Source organism: Trachypithecus francoisi, unplaced genomic scaffold (assembly GCF_009764315.1).
Source record: "Trachypithecus francoisi isolate TF-2019V2 unplaced genomic scaffold, Tfra_2.0 Lachesis_group21, whole genome shotgun sequence".
NCBI classification, from domain to species: domain Eukaryota; kingdom Metazoa; phylum Chordata; class Mammalia; order Primates; family Cercopithecidae; genus Trachypithecus; species Trachypithecus francoisi.
This window is the reverse complement of record NW_022681467.1, coordinates 42,854,918-42,878,072: the sequence shown is the minus strand read 5'-3', so window position 1 is coordinate 42,878,072 and position 23,155 is coordinate 42,854,918. Positions and strand designations below refer to the sequence as shown.

Sequence of the window (23,155 nt, the reverse complement as noted above, 5' to 3'; positions counted from 1 at the left end):
TCCTCCTTTGGTACTTTATTGCTCAGAAGTAGCAATGTTCCCTTTGTGTGGAGGTGTCCCTCCCAATCTAGACTGGAAGCTCCTTGAGGGCAGGGAGGCTATTTTATGAGGATTTGCCTTCTCTGTGGTACTTGGTCTGTGCACATGGTAGATGCTCTGGAATGTTTGTTGAATAAGTAAGTAAAGCTAGGAGGGCATTTCTAAAGAAGTTGGGGATGGCTGGGCCCCTGGAGAGCAGGTTTCTCTGAGCATCTTCAGGTGAGAAAGCAGCTAGAGTTAGGGACCATCTGGGGCTGTCCAGAGGACACCACTTCCCATTGGGTTGCTTGTTTGGTGAGGACATTGGGTGGCATGGGTGAAATTTGGCATGCCATTTAAATTATCCTCTTGAGTCCTTCCATGCAGCTGGTCCAGCTCTTGATTTATTTTTATTGCTAATAAGAATTGTATTATTTCGGCCGGGCACGGTGGCTCAAGCCTGTAATCCCAGCACTTTGGGAGGCCGAGACGGGCGGATCACGAGGTCGGGAGATTGAGACCATCCTGGCTAACACAGTGAAACCCCATCTCTACTAAAAATACAAAAAATTAACCGGGCGAGGTGGCAGGCGCCTGTAGTTCCAGCTATTCGGGAGGCTGAGGCAGGAGAATGGCGCGAACCCGGGAGGCGGAGCTTGCAGTGAGCTGAGATCCGGCCACTGCACTCCAGCCTGGGCGACAGAGCGAGACTCCGTCTCAGAAAAAAAAAAAAAAAGAATTGTATTATTTCTATTTACTGAGTGTTTCCTTTGACACTATGCTAAGCACTGCATATAGATCATCTTGGGAGGTTGATACTTTATCAGTCCCATTTTGCAGATAGAGAAACTGAGGCTCAGAGAGATAAATAACTTGTTCAGGGTCAACCAGTAATAAAAACAGAAGAGCAGGATTTGAATTCATATCATTTGGACTCCAGTACCCAAGCTTTTCCTATCACATATGTGGTTACACTTTTCGTTTTTGTTTCCAATCATTAGCTACCAGCAGCACAAGCCTAGGATCCCAGACTTATACCAGATCTGGGTGTTTGTATTTTGGCTTGTGTTCTTCCCGTGTTGCCCTGGCTAGCCTTGAACTCTTGGGTTCAAGCAGTTCTTCTGCCTCAGCCTCCTGAGTATCTGGGACCACAGGTGCACACCATTGTGCCTGACTGGACTTGTGTTTTTGATTGAACCCTGGTGGAGGCAGATATATTCCCCAATGATCCTGCTGATCCCCCTTGCCCTGGGCTGTTCATGGCTCTGATACTTTTGCAGGTTTCTTTTTGGTGTGTCCGGGTCGGATAGTGGCACCATTCACAGTGGCCATTGCTCTAGAATGAAGAGATTGCACAGACTTGATTGGGTTTTCTTTCCTCTTTCCAAAAGTTTAGGATATAGTATTATTACCTACAGTATGATGGCATAACATATGGTTGGGAGCAGGAGCCGTAAATGGGTTAAATGGGGCTATTGTTAGAAGTGTGCTTTTGCCCATTTTGTTTGTGAAACAAGAATTATGTGACTTTTCTCCTGACTCCTTTACCAGTGGAAGAGCAATGCACACCAAGTGGCAGTTGACTTTCTACATGAGTGCAGGGAACAAAAGGGAGGGCCGGGCACCCGGGTCACCTGGAGACAAGTGCGTCCCCCGCCTAGTGGAGCCATTGGCTTTCCTGTCCCAGCCAATGCCTGGCAGGCTAGTGACCCAGAGTGGCTAGATTTTCCGCTCTTTCATCAGAAGCCCCTGCTTTGATTTCTATGTGAAATTTCCTGATTTGTGAATTGGACAACGCATTTATAAATTAAAAGCAGACAAGATACCCTGTGGAGCAAACCAGTGCCTCTCCCATGAAACATGTCTGCAAGCTAGACGTGGCTTGTGGGCTGTTTGCAAACTCTGCTTTAAGGCTTTGGCTTATTTTCTTTGGCCTAGACACAAAGGATCAAGAACTTTAACGCGTTGGAAACCCAAGGGAAGAGTGTTGGTGGGGAGCCAGGAACGCAGGGTTCTGGCCTGGCCTCTGTCTTGTGTCCTAAGGCGGGTGGTATCCCTGGGCCTCTGTTTTCTAATCTGTAAACTGGATCAGTTTGAACAGCTTATCCCTGCTGTTCCCGTCCAGCCCTCTCATTCTCAGTAATCCCTATTAGTTATCAACGTTGCAAAAATTTGGCACCACATATTTAGGGCCATATAAATTTAAAATTTCTGTTGGTAGGTCCTGTGTCTCCTTTGAATGTTAACAACCAAAATCCTCTCCAAAGGCAAGTGCAGCCACAGCCAGTTGCCACTTGGGTTTATTACTGGCCCCATTCAGGCCAATGTGATGTGATTTGAAATGTGCTTTTCTTATTCCAGCATTTGCTGTGGAAAGTGTTTGCATTTTTCGTCCTGCTCTTTATTTTGTGACTACGCCACATGCTGGGTTTTCTTTTTGAATTTAGGCATAAATGAAATCTCGGAAGATGTTTATACGGCCGTAGAGCACAGCGATTCGGAGGATTCTGAGAAGTCAGATAGTAGCGATAGTGAGTATATCAGTGATGATGAGCAGAAGTCCAAGAACGAGCCAGAAGACACAGAGGACAAAGAGGGTTGTCGGATGGACAAAGAGCCATCTGCTGTTAAAAAAAAGCCCAAGCCTACAAACCCAGTGGAGATTAAAGAGGAGCTGAAAAGCACATCACCAGCCAGCGAGAAGACAGACCCTGGAGCAGTCAAGGACAAGGCCAGCCCTGAGCCTGAGAAGGACTTTTCTGAAAAGGCAAAGCCTTCACCTCACCCCACAAAGGATAAACTGAAGGGAAAAGATGAGACGGATTCCCCAACAGTCCATTTGGGCCTGGACTCCGATTCAGAGAGCGAACTTGTCATAGATTTAGGAGAAGACCATTCTGGGCGGGAGGGTCGAAAAAATAAGAAGGAACCCAAAGAACCGTCTCCCAAACAGGATGGTAAGTGATTGTATCCATTTCCAGTTTTCTTAATTTGGTTTAGAATCCTACCTCGTACACTTACTATCAAAAGTTATATGACCCTTAAACAAACAAACCAAAAGTTATGTGACCCGCTAACACACTGAGAGACAGGCACAGTGAAGCTGTGTTTGGTTTAAGGTTACCTAGCTAGTCACAGAACAGGACCTGGACTCAAACACGGGCCTGCCTACCTTTAACCTGCTCGGTATCCAATATGATTGATTTTGAGTACAGAAAGAGAAGTCTCTTAGAAATTGGTGGTTACTTTTAGTGACCAAGTCATTTTTAGTCTGAGCAGCTTCTTCTCCAGTATGCTCATTTATTTCCCCAAAGCGTTTGGTAACATTTGGATCTTGTCAAATGGTCCTTCATTGCTCCATTCCACACACATTTCGTTCTCTTTTGACAAGTCTCAAATGGTTAGAAGTGTTCATTTCAAACTGGGCATGGTGGCTCACGCCCGTAATCCCAGTACTTTGGGAGGCCGAGGCGGGTGGATCATTTGAGGTCAGGAGTTCAAAACCAGCTTGACCTACATAGTGAAACCCCGTCTCTACTAAAATACAAAAATTAGCCGGGCGTGGTGGCAGGTGCCTGTAATCCCAGCTACTAATGAGGACGAGGCAGGAGAATCGCTTGAACCCAGGAGGCGGAGGTTGCAGTGAGCCGAGATTGCACCACTGCACTCCAGTCTGGGTGACAGAGCAAGACTCCCTCTCCAAAAAAAAAGAATTGTTCATTTCAAAGGTTTGGATGATTGTAGCATCTCTTGTCCTCCCCTCATGCCACCTAGGCATCTCCAAGTGTATTTTCTTACAATAGTAGGACACTGGGTGGGTCAGGTGCCAGAATACTGAGTGCTTCTTAGGGCACTAGAAAATGAAGTATGGTAGATACGTGATTGGCTTTTTTGGGGGGGACAGACAGAGTTTGGCACTTGTCACCTAGGCTGGAGTGCAGTGGCCCAATCTCGGCTCACTGCAACCTCTGTCTCCCGGGTTCAAGTGATTCTCCTGCCTCAGCCTCCCACGTAGCTGGGAGTAGCCTCCCGCCACCACGCCTGGCTAATTTTTGTATGTTTAGTAGAAACAGGGTTTCACTATGTTGGCCAGGCTGTTCTCGAACTCCTGACCTCTGGTGAGCCACCCAGCTCGGCCTCCCAAAGTGCTGGGATCACAGGCGTGAGCTACTGCTTCTGGCCGTATTGGCTGTTAATCTTTTAATCTTACTGCATTTAACTTAACCGAGTCCAGAGTTTCACAACCTTGCACTCTGACAGTTTGCCCTGGATAATTCTTAGTCCTGTGTATTGGAGGATGTTTTCCAGTATCCCTGGCCTCTACCAGCCAGATGGCAGCCTTACCTGCCCAGTTGTGGCAGTCACAAATGTGGCAACCAAATATTGTCAAATATCCCCTGAGTCTCAGAGGCTGCTGTTATATTCTGAACCAGCAGTGACTACCCCACAGCGTAGTGCAGCCTGGGCATGTTAACAAGCCCTCCAAAGGGGTGTGTGAATGGTCGGAAGGATGTCCTTCCCACTGACAAAGTATTCAGCACATTTTTCAGTTGGCTTGGCAAGTAGGTTAGAAGATCCAACATGCTCAGTAAAGACACTGAAGAATTAACTGAGGGCCTAGAAGAAACATTGCCCAAGGACAGATTACAGGTTGTAGCCATAAAACCCTATGTGTGTGGCGAGTGACTTAAAGGATAGCCAGGTTTAAATCTTGACTGTGTCTAACTTCTATCAGGAGCTAACTTGTCAATCAAACCCTTGAATAAGATGTGACTCCATGTCCTTTGGGATTTCCATAGTCTGGTGGCTTAAAGCAAGTCAGGGATGGGCCTTGAGAATCTTTCGGCTGTGGTTATGGTCAACCTGGAACTGACCATCCATGGTCAATTCTGGAACCTCAACTGTCAGAGTGAGAGAGGATTCCTGCATTTCAGCTAAAGAGAATGTCTGTGAGAGATGCAGTGGAGGAAGAGAGAGATGCAGTTATATAAGGGAGGGAGGATAGGCCATCAAACCATCCTGACCCATCTGTTAGATTTATAGATGACCTCTGAAAAATATGAGTATGTTGTGGATCGGGGTTTGAGAGACTGTCTCTGTTGTTGCAGAGAACAATAGGAGTAGGAGTAGTATTTATTTCATGAGGATTGTAGGAATATTTGGGTGCAGATGGCAGTGCTCCTATGAATGACATATTTATACTGATCTTTCTTTCTGGAACTGATCTTTTGATTGATTGGTTTTATGCGTCCTACCTCTTCCAGAAAGAATTTGCAACAGATTGACAAGGATACATAACCATATGAAACAAGATGAAAATAAAGACATCCATGTAAAAGGAAAGTGAAAGTAGAATAGCATGTGGTCTGGGGAAAGGTTTTATACAGAAATCTGTACTATTTCAACCTTCAGAGTTAGGGAAGTTGGCTCTGAAAGCAGAATGGGAAACACAGTACCTTAGAAGATCTCATACTTTCCGAAACATCAAAAACCATTCTAGTTGATTAAAAGAAGTAGAGCTCTTCCTCACACTGATGTGAGGAAGAGAATTTCTCCAGGAAGCGTTAGTAGATAGTGGACAATTAAGCTGAAGATGATTCTAAAACACAGTTCAGTTAGAGCAGCTTCCTAAGGCTTGGGGCAAAACCAACTGATCTTAAATTCAGAGCTGATGGTGGTTTGGGTCTTGAAAAATGTTCATGTCGGGCTCTGCTAGAGAGCATCTTTTCAATGATGTGTTTTCACTTAAGAGTTTAGTAAGTGAAGGGCATTTTGGATTGCGCTGTTGTGACCTCCAGCTCACCTTCCACTAGGGATGCAGCTTATGGGTAGAATATGAATCTTCAGATGGCAAAACAGCTTTTATAGCTAGTAACTTCAGAACAGAAGCAAAGAGAGTGCACTGAAAGACTCTTTGCTGTGCTTTCACTGGCACATTAATTTCCAGCCTTCTACAAAGGGGATGCTAATTTTTCTCTTAAAAAGTCCTTGCTCTATAAATGAAAAACAGTGACCAGTGACAGATTCAGGAATAAGTAGGTTAATTTGATAGGGCAGCTTCTCAGGTGCTGACCGTTTAAAAAAATTCGCCCTTGTTTTTCGCTACAGGTGATTGATTATGTACTCCAAATTTCTGGGACAAATGAAATTTCTTATAGCCTCGTTTTGTCTCCATAAACCATCAGGATTCCTAGAAATTTAGATATTTTGGTATCTAAATAACTCCATACAATTTTAAGCCTGGAATCTTATCAGTTTATATACTCCAGTTCTTTATTTGGCAGAGAGCCAGCTGTGATCACTGCAGAGCAGTAACCCCTCTGCCCTGCTGGCTGTTTCAGGAGAACAAATCAGGAGAGAGAAAACGACCATTTTGAGGTTGCCCTTCCGGTGGGGACACAGGCTAGCTAATCAGCAATAACAGTATATTTTTTGGTGATGTGGCAGGAAAGAAAGGCATTGAAGGCACTTATGCAGGTTAGAAGCTCTGCTAAGGCACTGCCCCCATGCCCTCCTCTTAGAAGGGCCCAGTTCAACACCTCATCTGCACCTGGAAGAGGCGGGACAGTGCCCCATATCTGGGAGGTGGCCCCGAAAGCACTGGAGTTCTTCACTGCAGGAAGCCTTCCTTCCGGACCCACCCTGGGCTCTTGCCGACCAGCTTGGCTGGATTCTCCTCTCTGGGGAAGTAGGAGGGCCAGCAACAAGTGATAACCATCGAGAACTCCCCCTGAAGTCAGAATAGTCAGCTTGTCTCTTCTCCTCCTTGGCTTCTTAAAACCCACAGCTTACTGAATGAAAATCCTTGGAGTAATCAAGCTCGTGTTTTTTTCTGGGTAATACTGATCTTAAAAAGACAGACATAGGCCAGGCACGGTGACTCACGCCTGTAATCCCAGCACTTTGGGAGGCTGAGGCAGGCGGATCACGATGTCAGGAGATCGAGACCATCCTGGCTAACACAGTGAAACCCCGCCTCTACTGAGAATACAAAAAATTAGCTGGGCGTGGTGGCGGGCACCTGTAGTCCCAGCTACTCCGGAGGCTGAGGCAGGAGAATGGTGTGAACCCGGGAGGCGGAGCTTGCAGTGAGCCGAGATCGCACCACTGCACTCCAGCCTGGGCAACAGAGCGAGACTCCGTCTCAAAAAAAAAAGTAAAATAAATAAAAAAAGACAGACATAATCCTTATTTAAAGGAGTTTGATGTCAGGGAGCATAGTCCAAGATCAGGGGTGCTGGCTTGTACCTGGGTGTGATGTGTGCTCCCCAGATATCCTCTCTGGGGCACAGGCTCACCTAACTGGGGGCTGAGGCCTGTGCATCCGTAACTGAGCCACCTTTACAAATGAGCACCCATGTGATCATCCCCTTTACCTGCTGCTCAGTGCTTCTGGCTCTAACCTGCCTTCCAGCCCTTCCTCCCTGCCTGTCCTCACTTACCCAAATGCTTTCTGTTCCTACACAGATCTTGGCTGATGCTGTTCCCTCTAGATTCTCACTTTCTGCCTGTTGAAATCCTACCCTTTATTCCTTACCAGCCCAGCTCTTCCAAGATGACATACTCCATATGGCAATATTTTTCAAACTTGAGTCATTCACATTCATTGTCTTTCCCGTTCTCAAGTCCTGCTTGTATACATTTTTGACTTAATATTTTTATTTAAAGAATCTGTTTTTTGTTTTCTTTTTTTTGGGAGATGGAGTCTCGCCCTGTCACCCAGGCTGGAGTGCAATGGGGAGGTTTCGGCTCACTGCAACCTCTGCCTCGCGGGTTCAAGCGATTCTCCTGCTCAGCCTCCTGAGTAGCTGGGATTATAGGCACACACCAACACGCCCAGCTAATTTTTTGTATCTTTAATAGAGATGGGGTTTCACCATGTTGGCCAGGCTGGTCTCAAACTCCTGACCTCGTGATCTGCCTGCTTCGGCCTCCCAAAGTGCTGGGATTACAGGTCTAAGCCACTATAGCAGGCCAAGAATCTCATTGTTTAAATATATAATTAAGCACATTTAAAACGGGACACGGTAGCACGTCCCATATAGTCCCAGCTACTCGGGAGGCTGAAGTGGCTCACTTGAGCCCAGCCTGGGTGATATAGCAAAACTCTCTCTCTTTAAAAAATAAAATAGGCGAGGCATGGTGGCTCACGCCTGTAATTCCAGCACTTTGGGAGGCCGAGGTGGGTGGTCATGAGGTCAGGAGTTCAAGACCAGCCTGGCCAAGATGGTGAAACCCCATCTCTACTAAAAATAAAAAAAATTAGCTGGGTGTGGCGGCAGGCGCCTGTAATCCCAGGTACTCAGGAGGCTGAGGCAGGAGAATCCCTTAAACTCAGAGGGCGGAGTTTGCAGTGAGCCAAGATGGTGCCACTGCACTTCAGCCTGGGCAACAGAGTGAGATTCCATCTCAATAAATAAAATAAAATAAACTCTTTTTATTTATTTTTCATTTATTATTATTTTGAGACAGAGTCTCACCCTGTCACCCAGGCTGGAGTGCAATGGCATGGTCTCGGCTCCCTGCAGCCTCTGCGTCCCAGGTTCAAGCAATTCTTCTGCCTCAGCCTCCCGAGTAGCTGGGATTACAGGCATGTGCCACCATACCCGGCTAATTTTTGTATTTTCAGTAGAGACTGGGTTTCACTATGTTGGCCAGGCTGGTCTCGAACTCCTGACCTCGTGATCCACCCACCTCAGCCTCCCAAAGTGTTGGGATTACAGGCATGAGCCACTGTGCCTGGCCTATTAGTAATATTTTTTGAGAAGGAGTTTCATTCACTCTGCCTCACAGGCTGGAGTGCAGTGGCGCGATCTCGGCTCACTGCAACTTCCGCCTCCCGGGTTCAAGCAGTTCTCCTGCCTCAGTTTCCCAAGTGCACCACCACGTCCGGTTTTTTGTATTTTTAGTAGAGACGGGATTTTGCCATGTTGGTCAGGCTGGTCTCAAAATCACCTCAAGTGATCCGCCCGCCTCAGCCTCCCAAAGTGCTGGGATTACAGGCGTGAGCCGCCATGCTTGGCCTCAATTAATTTTTTTATTAAAAAAATTCCCCCTGAAAAAACCATCTGTAAGTATAAACTCATTTTAGACTTGAACACCACCCAATAAGAACAGTAGTGCACAGTATACATAAAAGCTGGTGACAGGAATAAATCCAATCAAAACCAAAGCAATGCTATTCAATCCTAGATCAGTACCATTACGTTGGGGGAAGGTTCTGGCCTTGGGGCAGAATTTGTGTTCCTGGTATTGTCATGGCTATCAGTACCGCCTTCAGACTTTGCCCTGGAGGGAATCAGAAGAGATAAAAAGAATACTTTTCTTTCTGGGTGATTGAGTGTTACTTACTTCTTTGACCATTGGGAGGTCATCTGGTTCTTTGGCGTATTGCTTTCTACCTTCTCTAGCCAAAGAGTTTCTCTTCATCTCTGGATTCACTTCCGCTGGGCCTCTCTCAAGGTGCCAACTAGATTTTAACTTTGCGAAAAGGGCGTGAACATTGATTGAATCTGTTCGCCCACTGCGTTGTCCACTAGGTGTAGGGGAGCTTGAGCATAGGAGCCGGGTCTTGTTTGCCTCATTGTCCCCAGAGGTCTTGACTTGTATCTCAGATGTGAGCCGGCGCTCAGTAAAGGAGGCCGGTGCTCGTGGAGATGGAAGACGCTGCAGAAGTGGCCTCAGCGTTAGGTGAGAATGTACTCCTCCAGCGCGGTGTGCTTGGCACGTCGAATTGGTTCGGCTTTCCTGGCTTTCGTAGGTTTTACCCAGAACTTGCTGACGTCAAGACGCTGCAGGCGAACCTGAGTGAAATCCCGGTTTTTGTTTGTTTTTTCTTCATGCATTGGCTAGTTGTAGGTAAAGCTCCACCATCCACGACGGCGGGCAGCCAGTCTCCCCCGGAAACGCCGGTGCTCACCCGCTCTTCCGCCCAAACTCCCGCGGCTGGCGCCACAGCTACCACCAGCACGTCCTCCACGGTCACCGTCACGGCCCCGGCCCCCGCCGCCACAGGAAGCCCGGTGAAAAAGCAGAGGCCGCTTTTACCGAAGGAGACTGCCCCGGCCGTGCAGCGGGTCGTGTGGAACTCATCAAGTAAGTTTCAAACGTCCTCCCAAAAGTGGCACATGCAGAAGATGCAGCGTCAGCAGCAGCAGCAGCAGCAGCAAAACCAGCAGCAGCAGCCTCAGTCTTCCCAGGGGACAAGATATCAGACCAGACAGGCTGTGAAAGGTACCGAGCCTCCCCTTCTGTTCTCCGTGGCGCCCACTCCCATTTTGCCACATCGACAGGAGAAAGTCATTGCTCTTTTATTTTTATTTTTTTTTAGTTCTCGTTTGTTTCCCGGCCATTGTATCTTGAAGGCCTTGCACATTTCATTTGGCATTATTTTTAAAAATTGTTTTGCTACTTTTTTACTTTCAAAAGGTTTTTTTGTTCATTTTATAAATTATACATGCATATATTCTCCTTAAAAGGGGGGCAGAAAGTTTTACATAAAAGTTTATTGTCCTGTTTACCTTCCATTTCATTCTCTCCCTTCCGCAGTGACCAGTATCAACCGTTGTAAAAGCTTTTCTATGCATGTATGCATGTATATGTATATATACATGTCTGTATGTATATATGTGTGCGTCATGTATATGATGCCATAAAATTAGTCCTTTTTCCCCCTTTTTTCTTTTTTAAAACATAAAAATGGTACCATACTTTTTTTTTTTTCCACCCATTAGCATGTTTTGGAGGTCCATCCATGTCAGCACATACAGCCCCGCCTTGTTCTTTCGGACTGCTGCATAGTACTCCATAGTTTATTTAAAGCATTCCCCTCCTGATGGGCATTTAGGTTGCTTTCAGTATTTTTCTACTGTGAGCAGTGCTGCAATGAATATCTTTGTATAAATTTACTTGTGCACATGAGGGAACCTCTTGGACTTATTTTGGAAAAAGTACAGTGCGAGAAGTTGATAGCGAAGGTTACCTTAGTAACTGGAAATTCGTCACACACAAAAGATGAGCCAGCCTCGAGAACCACTTGCTGAAGTTGCAGAATCAGAACTCCCACCAGCCCTACAGGAGGCTCCATCTGGAGCTGAAATTAGGCCAAACACAGTGCTGATCTGACTGGTTGATACCAGTTTGCCTGGCTTTTGTGAGCATTGATGTAGATCTCTTTCTATCAGGAAACCTGCATCTAGATCCTCAAAGGCTGGGTTCTTCAACGGAAACTCATAGTGAGTGCACCCCTGTGAGTGGGGTTCGTGAGCAGCAGGACGTGAGGTTGAAAGGTGGCCAGGTCTTGAATTGGCCCTCAGTGAAACGCTTCAAAGGTGGCAAGGGAGTGGGTCCTGAAAAATTGGCCAGGCAAAATTGGGAGTACAGTTGGAGTAATCTTGCTGTTTAAAAAGTTGGTGGGGCAAAGCCAAGTCTAGGATATTTGAGATTGGAATTCCTGCTTCCTGTCTTCTGTCTTCGTATCTCGTAAGCAGGAGGCTTCCCCAGGGGAGTTTAATTGCTACCAAGAACAGGGTCGGGCGCAGTGGCTCATGCCTGTAATCCCAGCACTTTGGGAGGCCAAGACAGGCAGATCATTTGAGGCCAGGAGTTCAAGACCAGCCTGGCCAACATGGTGAAACTCCATCTCTACTAAAATGGAAAAAAACCCATAAAACTAGCCGGGCACATGCCTGTAACTCCAGCTACTCAGGAGGCTGAGGCGTGAGAATCCCTTGAACCTTGGAGGTGGAGGTCGCAGTAAGCTAAGATTGCGCCATTGCATTCCAGTCTGGGCAACAGTGAGACTGTCTCAGAAAAAAAAAAAAAAACACCAAAGAAACAAACAAAAAAAACAAAAAAGAGTGCTGCCAAAAAGAGGCTCATTGCTTCAGATAGTCTTACGCCAAGGTAGAGCCTAGTTAAAGGGGTAAAGACAGATTTAAATCGGTAATACACTACTGTAATGGGGCAAGAGTCTAACATAAACTGAAATTAACTTTGATTTGTACAGAGGTGATTGGGCATTTTAAAGGGAGAATGAGGGAGTAGGGATGGGAGCAAGTCATTGAAGTTAAACATCACAGAAGCAAGATGAGGGGTTGGTCTTTGTGAAACCCATCTCGATTTGCTAACGGGTACTTCATGAAGTTGGGCCCCTACTCTCCCATAGAGACTGGGATGCTGAAGTCCTGTCTTCAGGTGTTGGCTGGAAGAAAACTGTCAGTTATTTTGCCAGCATTGAGTTTTCCCAGGCAGGTGCTTTAAGTGGGGGTTGGGGTCATCCTAGCATGCACTCTTGAGCTCTTAGAAACTGTCAATGTTTACTCAAGTCTTTCCAGGCCAAGGTTAGGGCCTAGTCGAGAAACCTGGATAGAGTTTGGTCAAGGGGAGCATCTTTGTTATTTAAAAGTAGAAAAGTTCTCAGGACGTATATTAGGAGCTTTGCTTCTACACCACAGCTCTATGCTACGACGGGTCCTTCCCACGTGGGATAATCAGGATGCTTTGCCTTCCTAGCTGTCCAGCAGAAGGAGATCACACAGAGCCCGTCCACATCCACCATCACCCTGGTGACCAGCACACAGTCATCGCCCCTGGTCACCAGCTCGGGGTCCACGAGCACCCTTGTGTCCTCAGTGAACGCTGACCTGCCCATCGCCACCGCCTCAGCAGATGTCGCCGCTGATATTGCCAAGTACACTAGCAAAGTGAGTGGATGGGAGAGCTGCCGCAGAGACGGCAGGCAACTGGCAGGTTGCCAGAACCTTGGCCTTGCGAGGGGAAGCATGAGCGTCTTAACCGCATAGGCTTTAGGGAGTGGTTAGGAAGGAAGACCCTTTTTTTTTAAAAACAGAATCTCCAAGACCACTTTCTTTCATTTGGGTCTAACAGAGAAACATTAGAATGGACTGAATCTTAATCCAAGTGGGCTTAGATTCTAAAGTCAGTTTATAAAGTACAAATGACATATAATCAGAATTACCTTCGAGAATTCAAGTCACTCATTAAGGCACTGGAACACATGACTGATCCTTCATTGAACAACTGACCAGGGGTTTGATTTGCATTTAGAGCTTTGCATGTGGAGCAGACGTGACAGAGTCTTAAACATGAGACTGGCAAGGTGAAATGCCCGCACTTTAATTTTTCCAGGAATCAAGATGGATGAGGAGGGGGACCGAGGGGACCCTATTAAGTGGCCTGGTGGCCAGAATTGCCTGTTGTGGGCAAACTCATGATCACTGTCTCAGCACAGGCCCCTTCTTTTTTTCTCTTAATTTGCCAAGTGCTTCTTTTGTTTGTTTGTTTGTTTGTTTGTTTGTTTTTGAGATGGAGTCTCACTCTGTTGCCCAGGCGGGAGTGCAGTGGCACGATCTCGTCTCACTGCACCCTCCGCCTCCTGGGTTCAAGCAATTCTCCTGCCTCAGCCTCCCAAGTAGCTGGGACTACAGGCACGCGCCACCATGCCTGGCTAATCTTTGTATTTTTAAAGTAGAGATGGGGTTTCGCCATATTGGCCAGGCTGGTCTCAAACTCCTGACCTCGGGTGATCCACCCACCTTGGCCTCTCAAAGTGCTGGGATTACAGATGTGAGCCACCACGCCCGGCCTGCCAAGTGCTTTTATGGTCATTGTTGAATTCAGGTAGTTAACCATCTGCGGTTCTCAGCGTCATGTGAGAGTGCCCTGTACTGATGTACTACTATGTACCTTGTCATTAGACCACATTAGTAATAATAACCATCAGAATGTCAGCTCCGCAAAGGCAGGATTTTGGTCTGTTCTGCTCACTGCCAAGGCCTAGAACAGTGCGTGGCATGCAGTAAGTGCTTGACACATAGTTGGGCTTTCTTTTTATTGGCCTCAGTAATTATCAATAACTTAACAATAGCTATTGATTTATAATCTACTGAGATTATTTAGTAAATTACTAAGTAGGTAATAATTTACTCTTTATTGATGAGTAGATTACTAATACTGATGAGTAAACAGTTTGGGTTTTCAGAGAGAATGGATGAAAATAATTGAGGATGGTTGTTTCTAGAATTCTTTCTCTTTTAAAAATGCAGACAGGGTCTCATTTTGTTGCCCAGGCTGGTCTCAAACTCCTGATCTTCCTACTTAGGCCTCCCAAAGCGTTGGGATTACAGGTTTGAGCCACCACACCCAGGCTGTTTCTAAAATTCTTTTTTTTTTTTTTGAGACGGAGTCTAGCTCTGTCGCCCAGGCTGGAGTGCAGTGGCGCGATCTCGGCTCACTGCAAGCTCCGCCTCCTGGGTTTACGCCATTCTCCTGCCTCAGCCTCCCGAGTAGCTGGGACTACAGGCGCCCGCCACCTCGCCCGGCTAGTTTTTTGTATTTTTTAGTAGAGACGGGGTTTCACCGTGTAGACCAGGATGGTCTCGATCTCCTGACCTCGTGATCCACCCCTCTCGGCCTCCCAAAGTGCTGGGATTACAGGCTTGAGCCACCGTGCCCGGCCGTCTAAAATTCTTATAGTCTTACTGATAAAGAATTAGCTTTATTATATTGAGTTAAGGGAAGAGGAATCTTTTTAAATTCTCAATGGTGAGAGAAATATATATGAATTTTTTTTTTTTACCCAAATGAGTTTTCATTGGTTATGTTTCTTTTTATTTCTTCTGTGTAGGTGTAATTGTTATCTATTGCTACAGAACAAATTGCCACAAAACTTAGCAACTTTAAACAGCACACACCTTTATTATCCTACAGTGTTTGTGGGTCAGGAATCTGGGCCCAGCTCCACAGGGCTCTCCACTTCAGGATCTCTTACAGTTGCAGTCATGGTGTCTGCAAGGGTTTGGGACTCACACAAAGGCTCAACTGGGCTCCACTCTCCTGGTCATTTAGGTGGTGACCAGCAAGATTCACTTCCTTGAGGGCTGGTGGTCTGGGCCACCCTCAGTTCCCTGCCATGTGGGCCTCCCCAGCATGGCAACTTGGTTCATCAAAACCAACAATGGAGACTGGGCATGGTGGCTCGCACCTATAATCCCAGCATTTTGGGAGGCCAAGGTGGGTGGATCGCATGAGCTCAGGAGTACAAGACCAGCGTGGATAACGTGGTGAAACCTCATCTCTACTAAAATACAAAAAATCAGCCTGGCATGATGATGTGCGCCTATAGTCCCAGCTACTCAGGAGGCTGGTACACAAGACTTGCTTGAACCTGGGAGGTGGAGGTTACAGTGAACCGAGATCGTGCCACTGCACTCCTGCCTGGGCGACAAAGCAAAACTCTGTCTCAAAAGCCAGCAATGGAGAGAGCTTGCTGGCAAGACAGAAGTCACAGGCTTACTTAGGCCAGTCACAGAAGTGATACCCCATTACCTTTGCTGTATTCCGTTGGTTAGAAGCAAGTTGCTAGGTCAGAGGGAGGGGATTACAGATGGGCACAAAATAGTACTAGGTTGGGATCATCGGCAGCCTTCCTACCACGTAAGGTAGCAATATATCTGCATGGTATTTACTCTGGGCTAGATGCGGTCCTAAGCACTTTTTTATGTTACTTACTCAGTCTTCTTGACAAATTGATGAAGTGTAGGTGCTGTTATCAATAGCCCAATTTTATAGATGAGAAAACTGAAGCCCAGTGATGTTACACAGTGTGTCTAGGGTCACAGGCTAGTGAACGGCCAAGCTGGACTTTGAATGATAGCAGCCACGCCCTAGAGAGCGTGCACTTAACCTGGCTTTGAGCTGCGTTGTGCGTTTCAAACAAGCCTGCTGATCACAAATGTTCGTGCCACAAACTGTTGCCACACGACTTCTATAAGCATCTGCTCTTAGGATTCAGTGTGGCTGTTTGAGCCAGTGGCTGTAACCACAGCACTTTGGAAGGCTCAAAGTGGGAGGATCATTTGAGGCCAGGAGTTTAAGACCAACCTGAGCAAGACACGGAGATCATGTCATGTCTTTACAAGTAAAAAAAAATTAGCTGGGCATGGTGGCACATGCCAGTAGTCTCAGTTATTCAGGAGGCTGAGATGGGAGGATTACTTGAGCCCAGAAGTTTGAAGCTGCAGTGAGCTCCGATTGCACCATTGCACTCCAGCCTGGGTGGACAGAGCGGGACTCTGTCTCAAAAAAAAAAAAAAAAAAAAAAAAAGGCCTGGTGCAATGGCTCACGCCTGGAATCCTAGTACTTTGGAAGGTCCAGCTGGGTGGATCACCTAAGGTCAGGAGTTCAAGACTAGCCTGGCCAACATGACGAAACCCCGTCTCTACTAAAAATACAAAAATTGGCCTGGCGTGGTGGCAGGCACCTATAAACCCAGCTACTCAGGAGGCTGAAGCAGGAGAATTGCTTGAACCCAGGGAGTGGAGGTTGCAGTGAGCCTAGATTGTGCCACTTCACTCCAGCCTGGGGGACAGAGTGAAACTCCGTCTCAAAAAAAAACAAAAAAAAACCCACAGTACCAAACTGAGACTTATTGCTAAAGTGATCTGTAGGATTCTGTAGGATTATTAGAGAATTGAAAGGGGGTAATTTTTTTGTTAGTGATTTAAGTAGGTGTGTGGTTTTGCCTGAATGATCTCTTGTTCTACCTTCAGTTCTCCTTACATCACCTTCCCTTGATTTGGTCCCAGCTGTTGGCTCATGAATGGGAAAGCTGAGGCCTGCTGAGTGGATCTGATTAGTGGTTTGCAGGAAGGCTGTTTTCTTAGCTACTGCAACCATTTTAATTCTGTTACCTTCTGCATCCCGTTTGTTCTTTAAAAAGTTGTTTAAAAAAATTTTTTTTTTTTTAGAGATGGGGTCTTATCCGGCTAATTTTGTATTTTTAGTAGAGACGGGGTTTCACCATGTTGGCCAGGCTGGTCTTGAACTCCTGACTTCAGGTGATTCGCCTGCCTTGGCCTCCCAAAAGTGCTGGGATTATAGGCGTGAGCCACTGTGCCTGTCCAGGAATGATTTTTTTGATAGGTGTTTTCTTTGAAGTTAAAAAAAATGAACACAGTGACATTTTTTGGGAGCTGATGAACTTTTCCTGTCTCTGAGGTGACCTGGAGTGGAGGATGCAGTTCTGTGTGTTTTGGCAGAGTGATATTCTTTACTGATGTTGAAGTCTTTGCTATATTTGGAAGTTTAGAGTAAAAGGCAGTCCACGAATGCATGATATCTTTGAAATGGAATGTGACCATTGCATTAGCAATGTATTGAATTTCGCCCACTTTCTAAAGTTTTCTTGTAAAGCCATTTAGTTGTAATTTTTAAAACGGACACGGTGGGTGCAACAGAGCAAGGAGACAAGTGCAGGAGGCGGCAAAGCTGAGTGTTTTTACTGGCAGTGGCCTGGTGTGGACTCCACAGCAAGCAGAGAGTGGAAATCTTAACAGAGATTTTATTCATTTTACTCCATTTTGGGGCGAATTTGGGCCTACTATTTTGGGGCTTGGCAGCAATTATGCAATTGCATACTTGTATGAATTTCTTTTTCTTTAAAAATAAGATGAATGGGTATTTCTTTATGAACACCTACTCCGTGGCAGGTAACGAGACACAGTCCTTGCGTGTTTTTTTTCATTTAATCCTCCTGCACACCCTACCAGGGGGGCATGCAGTTCTTTTTTTTTTTTTTGTGGGGAAACTGAGGCTTAGAGGTTATGGATAGTGAGGCATCAGATAGGAGGCTGCTCTTTGTCCCGCCTTCTCCCTGAATTGGGGCATCTAGAAAGCGCTGGAGAGACTTCGTACCAGTCAAGCCGGGCCTGAGACAGAGCCTGATCTCCTGTCCCCCACCCTTTCTGCTGTGATGGGGGAAGGGTCAGCTGGCAGGTGGGAGGTAGAAGAGAAATTCATCCTACGAACATAATCAGAAAATCCTTGGGTGCCTGCTGCATGGACCTTAGCTGATGTCACCAACTGGCTGATGCCTTCAAGGGTCAGATAGTTAAAGAAAAAGAATATGGGAAATGAACTGCAAAGACAATGTCCTGACTGAAGGCATTAAAATTGACAAACCAGCCATATCTATAAAATGGACTATAGAAAGGAATGAAGTTCCACTCCTGCTGCAGCACGGATGCGTGAATCACAGAGGACCTTGAGTTGTGTGAGTCCATTTATATGAAATGTCCAGACTGAGCAAATGTGGAGAGACAGAAGGCAGATCAGTGGTTGTCAGTGGCTGGGGGAGAGGGGATGGGATACCGGGAAGTGAAGACTAAGGCCAGGCGGAGTGGGATTTTCTTTCTTTCTTTCTTTTTTTTTTTTTGAGACGGAGTCTCGCTCTGTTGCCCAGGCTGGAGTGCAGTGGCCTGATCTCAGCTCACTGCAAACTCCACCTCCTGGGTTTACGCCATTCTCCTGCCTCAGCCTCCCGAGTAGCTGGGACTGCAGGCGCCTGCCACCTCGCCCGGCTAGTTTTTTGTATTTTTTCGTAGAGACGGGGTTTCACCGTGTTAGCCAGGATGGTCTCGATCTCCTGACCTGGTGATCTGCCCGTCTCAGCCTCCCAAAGTGCTGGGATTACAGGCTTGAGCCACTGCGCCTGGCCTGGAGTGGGATTTTCTTTATGGGATAATGAAAATGTTGTGAAATGATTGTAGTGATAGATACACAACGCTGGGGTACTAAAAGCCATTGAATTGTATACTTTAAATGAATGAATGGTGTAGTATATGCATATACCTCAATAAAACATTGCTGGTTTTTTAAGGGGAAATAATGAAAACCAAAACAGTAATTCCTCTCTCGACCATACCTTACTGGCCAACTAAAAGACATCTGGGGGTCGGGCACGGTGGCTTCAGCACTTTGGGAGGCCAAGGTGGGTGGATTACTTGAGGTCAGGAGTTCAAGACCAGCCTGACCAAATGGTGAAACCCCGTCTCTACTAATAAAGTAGAAAAAAAATTTGCTGGGCATAGTGGTGTGCGCTTGTAATCCCAGCTACTTGGGAGGCTGAGGCAGGAGAATCGCTTGAACCTGGAGGCGGAGGTAGCAGTGAGCCAGGATCGCGCCACTGCACTCCAGCCTGGGTGACAGAGTGAGACTCCATCTTAAAAACAAAAAAACAAAAACAAACGAAAAAAAAAAAAACACCACACATCTGGGGGCCAAATTTGGCTTCTCCAGTTTCAGCCAAACTGTGGTATAGAAACTAGCTTTATGTGGGTATGGAAACTAGCTTTATGGTTATGAAGTGGCACCACAATGCAATACATGAAATTTGTTGGAAATTTTTACCCCGTTAATATTGGAGTTTCTTAACCTCAATGCTGGTGACATTTTGGGCTGAAATGTTGTTGTTTTTTGTGCAGGGTCCTTGTGTGCATTTAGCATGGTTTAGGTAGGAAGTTTAGCAGCGTCCCTGCCTCCACCCTCCAGATGCCAGTAGCAGCTCCTTCTCCTCGCTCCTGCACCTGTCATGACAACCAGAAATGCCCAGTGTCTCATGTGGGACAAAATTGCCCTGAGTTGAGAACCTCTGCTTTATACAGATAGATTTTAGGTATTTGTCACCAGGAAAAGCCTCCAAGAAGTGATCAGCTGAATTGTTTCTGTTTTTATCTTTCAGATGATGGACGCAATAAAAGGAACAATGACAGAAATATACAACGATCTTTCTAAAAACACTACTGGAAGCACAATAGCTGAGGTCAGAGGTGACACATGAATTCCTTATTTGCTAAGAGTATTTTATGGGCTGCTTTAAAGGTGATACCATGAAGAAGCTTCTCTGGAAACCCCTCTTGGATCCTGACTTGGTCACTAAGCTGGCTCTACTTGATGAGGGTATTTTTTCCTTTAGCCAGTCAGCTGGGGCTGTGGAGACATGCCCTGCCTTGTGTGATCATTTCTAATAAAACAGCCAAAACCAGAGCTTCAGTTAACCTATTGGTGAAACTGGATACCAGTTCTTTTTGCTTCATGTAAAACTGGCTCCTGAATCTTCTCTGTAAGTTTGGACTTTTTAATACAAGTGCTTCTTGTTGTTCAATACTTTGTATACTGGAGTCTCCATAATTATGTAATTGCATAGAGAAGAAAGTGGTTAAGACATTTCATTGGCTGGGTGTGGTGGCTGTAATCCCAGCACTTTGGGAATCCTGAGGATTGCTTGAGGCTAGGAGTTTGAGACCAGCCTGCACAACATAGTGAAACCCATTTCTACAAAAATTTTAAAAAAACAAGCAGGAGATGGTGGTGTGTTCTGTAGGAAGCTGAGGCAGGAGGATTGCCTGAGCCCAGGAGTTTGAGGCTACAGTAAGTTGTGATTGTGCCACTATACTCCAGCCTGGGAGACAGAATGAGACCCTGTCTCTTAAGGAGGAAAAAAAAAAAAAGCTATCCACTTATAAAGCGTCCACTTATAAAAATATACCTCTGAACTTCCCCCTTAGGCTAATTCCCTATCAGGGCTCGGAGAGTGGGCCACTTCCCGGTTGTCTGTGGATGGTACAGTGTGGGCCAGATACAAACAGGTTATCTGGTGAAATGACAAGTGGCAGGACTTATAGAGGTCATCTAAGGTGATGTTGGAGAACTGTGGGAATCCTTTGCAGAGCTATTGACCTTTTAGGACTTGGCGGCATTAGGCTGGTGCTCAGATGAAGAGGAGAAAATCTTCAGGAAGGCAACCTTGTGGTTCCTTAAACAGAAAACATTGTGAATACAAAGATTTAAGAGAGGCCCCAAGAAAAATCAGTGAATCCCCTTGAATAGTTTTGCAAATATGACCTTTATGATTATGCTTCGGACATCAAATAAGAAGTTGCTTTAGAAACAACTTCATTCTTGTTTGTATACATTGTAAGAATTGGCATGTGGTTGAAAATACGGTTCATAATATCTCACCTGAAACCTTGGATCTGGATGTATGCCAGAAGTTTTTTGGATTTTAGAGAGGTAATATGCAACCCCCCACAATTAGAGACACCATTTCTGCAATGAAATGTGATTGTTCACGCTACATGAATAAATCAGGTTTTCTCGGCCTTAGCTATACTGATGTTTGCACCAGGTACTTTTCTGTTGTGGGGCTGCCCTGTGCATTGTAGGATGTTGAGCAGCATCCCTGGCCTCTACACACACATGCCAGCAACACTGCTCAATTGTGATAACCACAAATGACTCCAGACATTCTCATGACAGGGAGAGTACTCGAAATTGCCCCGGTTGAGAACTACTGTGATAATTAAACACTGTTTATTATTATTTTTTAAATTAATTTTTTTTTTTTTTTTTTTTTTTTTTTTGGAGACAGAGTCACCCAGGTTGCAGCATAGTGGCATGATCTTGGCTCACTGCAACCTCCACCTCCCAGGTTCAAATGATTCTCGTGCCTCAGCCTCCCAAGAGCTGGGATTACAGGCGTGCGCCGCCATGCCCGGCTAATTTTTGTATTTTTAGTAGAGATGGGGTTTCACCATGTTGGTCAGGCTGGTCTCGAACTCCTGACCTCAAGTGATCTGCCTACCTTGGCCTCCCAAAGTGCAAGCATTACAGGTGCGAGCCACCGCACCTGGCCAAAACACTGTTTAATTAGTTTCCTCTCAGATCAGGTCGAGTTTATTTTCCCTTCAAAATGAGTTTGGCCCCAAAGTCACAGCTCCCCTGCCCAGAAATACCCTTTGGTTTTCAGAGATGTCAGGCTTTGGAATTTCAGGTGAATAAGTGTGGATCGCACCACCTAAATGTTGTTATGTAAGAGCGAAAATCCAGCTATCTTTGTATTTGTTTCCTATTTATAGACCAAAATCCTAATCAAACCCTTAATATATTATTTATATGAAAGTCTGGTCCTTGTCACTTTAAGTGACTTTCCCTCATGCCAGTATTTCTTGGAATCGATGGACTGTTTATACTTGGTTTTCTGAACCAGTGTTTCTGGTGAATTTGGGTTCACTCACTAGTACTCACCTCTCTGAACTACAGTTGTGGGAAGGTTAGCATGATTCCGGTACCCCTCACAGCCAGCCATGGTTGAGCTTCTGAAACCTGCGGGTGAACTGCATGAGACAGCTTTTGAAGATGCTCGCTCTCCCTCTTCCAGATTCGCAGACTGAGGATCGAGATAGAGAAGCTGCAGTGGCTGCACCAGCAAGAGCTCTCCGAAATGAAACACAACCTGGGTACGGCCTGACACGTTGGTTTGGACGGAGGAGGGTTTTGTGTGTGAACTTCTTTGCGCCTCTGGAGTCAAGCCCAGATGTGAGTGCAGTTAAAATTAGGCTAGGATTGTATGACTTGTAGGGAGACCACAGAATCCTGAGAGTCTGGCCTGGAGAAACCAGGTATAAGAGCGGATGTTGGTGGGAGCCCCCCTTTCCTCTGTTCAGAACACCAGCCTCAACAATAGAATAATGAGGATTGGTCAGGCACAGCAGCTCACACCGTAATTCCAGCCCTTTGGGAGGCCCAAATGGGAGGATCACCTGAGCCCAGAAGTTCAAGGCCAGCCTGGGTAATCTGGCGAAACCCCATCTCTACACAAAATTTTAAGCCATTAGCTGGGCCTGGTGGTACGCTCCAGTGGTCCCAGCTGCTTGGGAGGCTGAGGAAGGAGGATCACTTGAGCCTGAGAAAAGTTGAGGGTGCAGTGAACTTAACTAATTTCATCACACAAACTGTTGTGATAAGGGATCTGTTATATCCCTGGTTTTCCTTTTCTTTTTTTCACACTCTGCATGCTGTGGATATATCCCCAGTTTTCAAGGGAAGAAACCGCCAGGTTGAGGAAGTTATTCAAGGTGACATGGCCACAGTTCAAGTCTGGGCACTCTTCAACCTGTTCATCATTGAGTGCCGGGTCCTTTAACAATATCTGGATGCTTCCCGTGCACTGCTCACTGTGGGGAAAGATACTTTATTGGTCCCTGGATTAGATTGACAGATGTTTTAGCCCATCATTCTGTATAGATAAGCTTTTCCCCAAAGGTAGGAGTGATTGCTTCAGATCCTCACGTAGTATCAGATGGGCTGCTGGCAGCAGCAGAACTCTTAGGTTGAGGACCCATGCCCAGATGTGCCTACCTGCTCACCTGTGGTCTGCATCGAAGTCACAGACATGAATCCTTTCAGAGCCCCCTGGAGAGGAGCCCTTGGTTCATTCTTTCTGGACGCTTATTTGGGTGTTGTTGCTTCTTCTCGTTTGCCTTTTTTTTTTTTTTT

General features: G+C 46.1%; 1 protein-coding gene across 21 annotated transcripts in view; it reads left to right on the top strand.

Annotated features, from left to right (window-relative positions):
* Positions 1 to 23,155, top strand: part of ZMYND8 (zinc finger MYND-type containing 8) — a 153,312-nt gene that overhangs the window by 113,249 nt on the left and 16,908 nt on the right. For 15 of the 21 annotated variants that reach the window (XM_033186656.1, XM_033186648.1, XM_033186650.1 and 12 more), the window contains 5 exons: positions 2,466 to 2,975; positions 9,871 to 10,251; positions 12,532 to 12,722; positions 19,560 to 19,640; positions 22,038 to 22,116. In XM_033186656.1, the coding sequence (XP_033042547.1) occupies positions 2,466 to 2,975; positions 9,871 to 10,251; positions 12,532 to 12,722; positions 19,560 to 19,640; positions 22,038 to 22,116 (1,242 nt within the window). The remainder of the gene's footprint in view (positions 1 to 2,465; positions 2,976 to 9,870; positions 10,252 to 12,531; positions 12,723 to 19,559; positions 19,641 to 22,037; positions 22,117 to 23,155) is intronic. The other 6 variants (XM_033186660.1, XM_033186658.1, XM_033186659.1 and 3 more) reach the window with 2 other exon arrangements.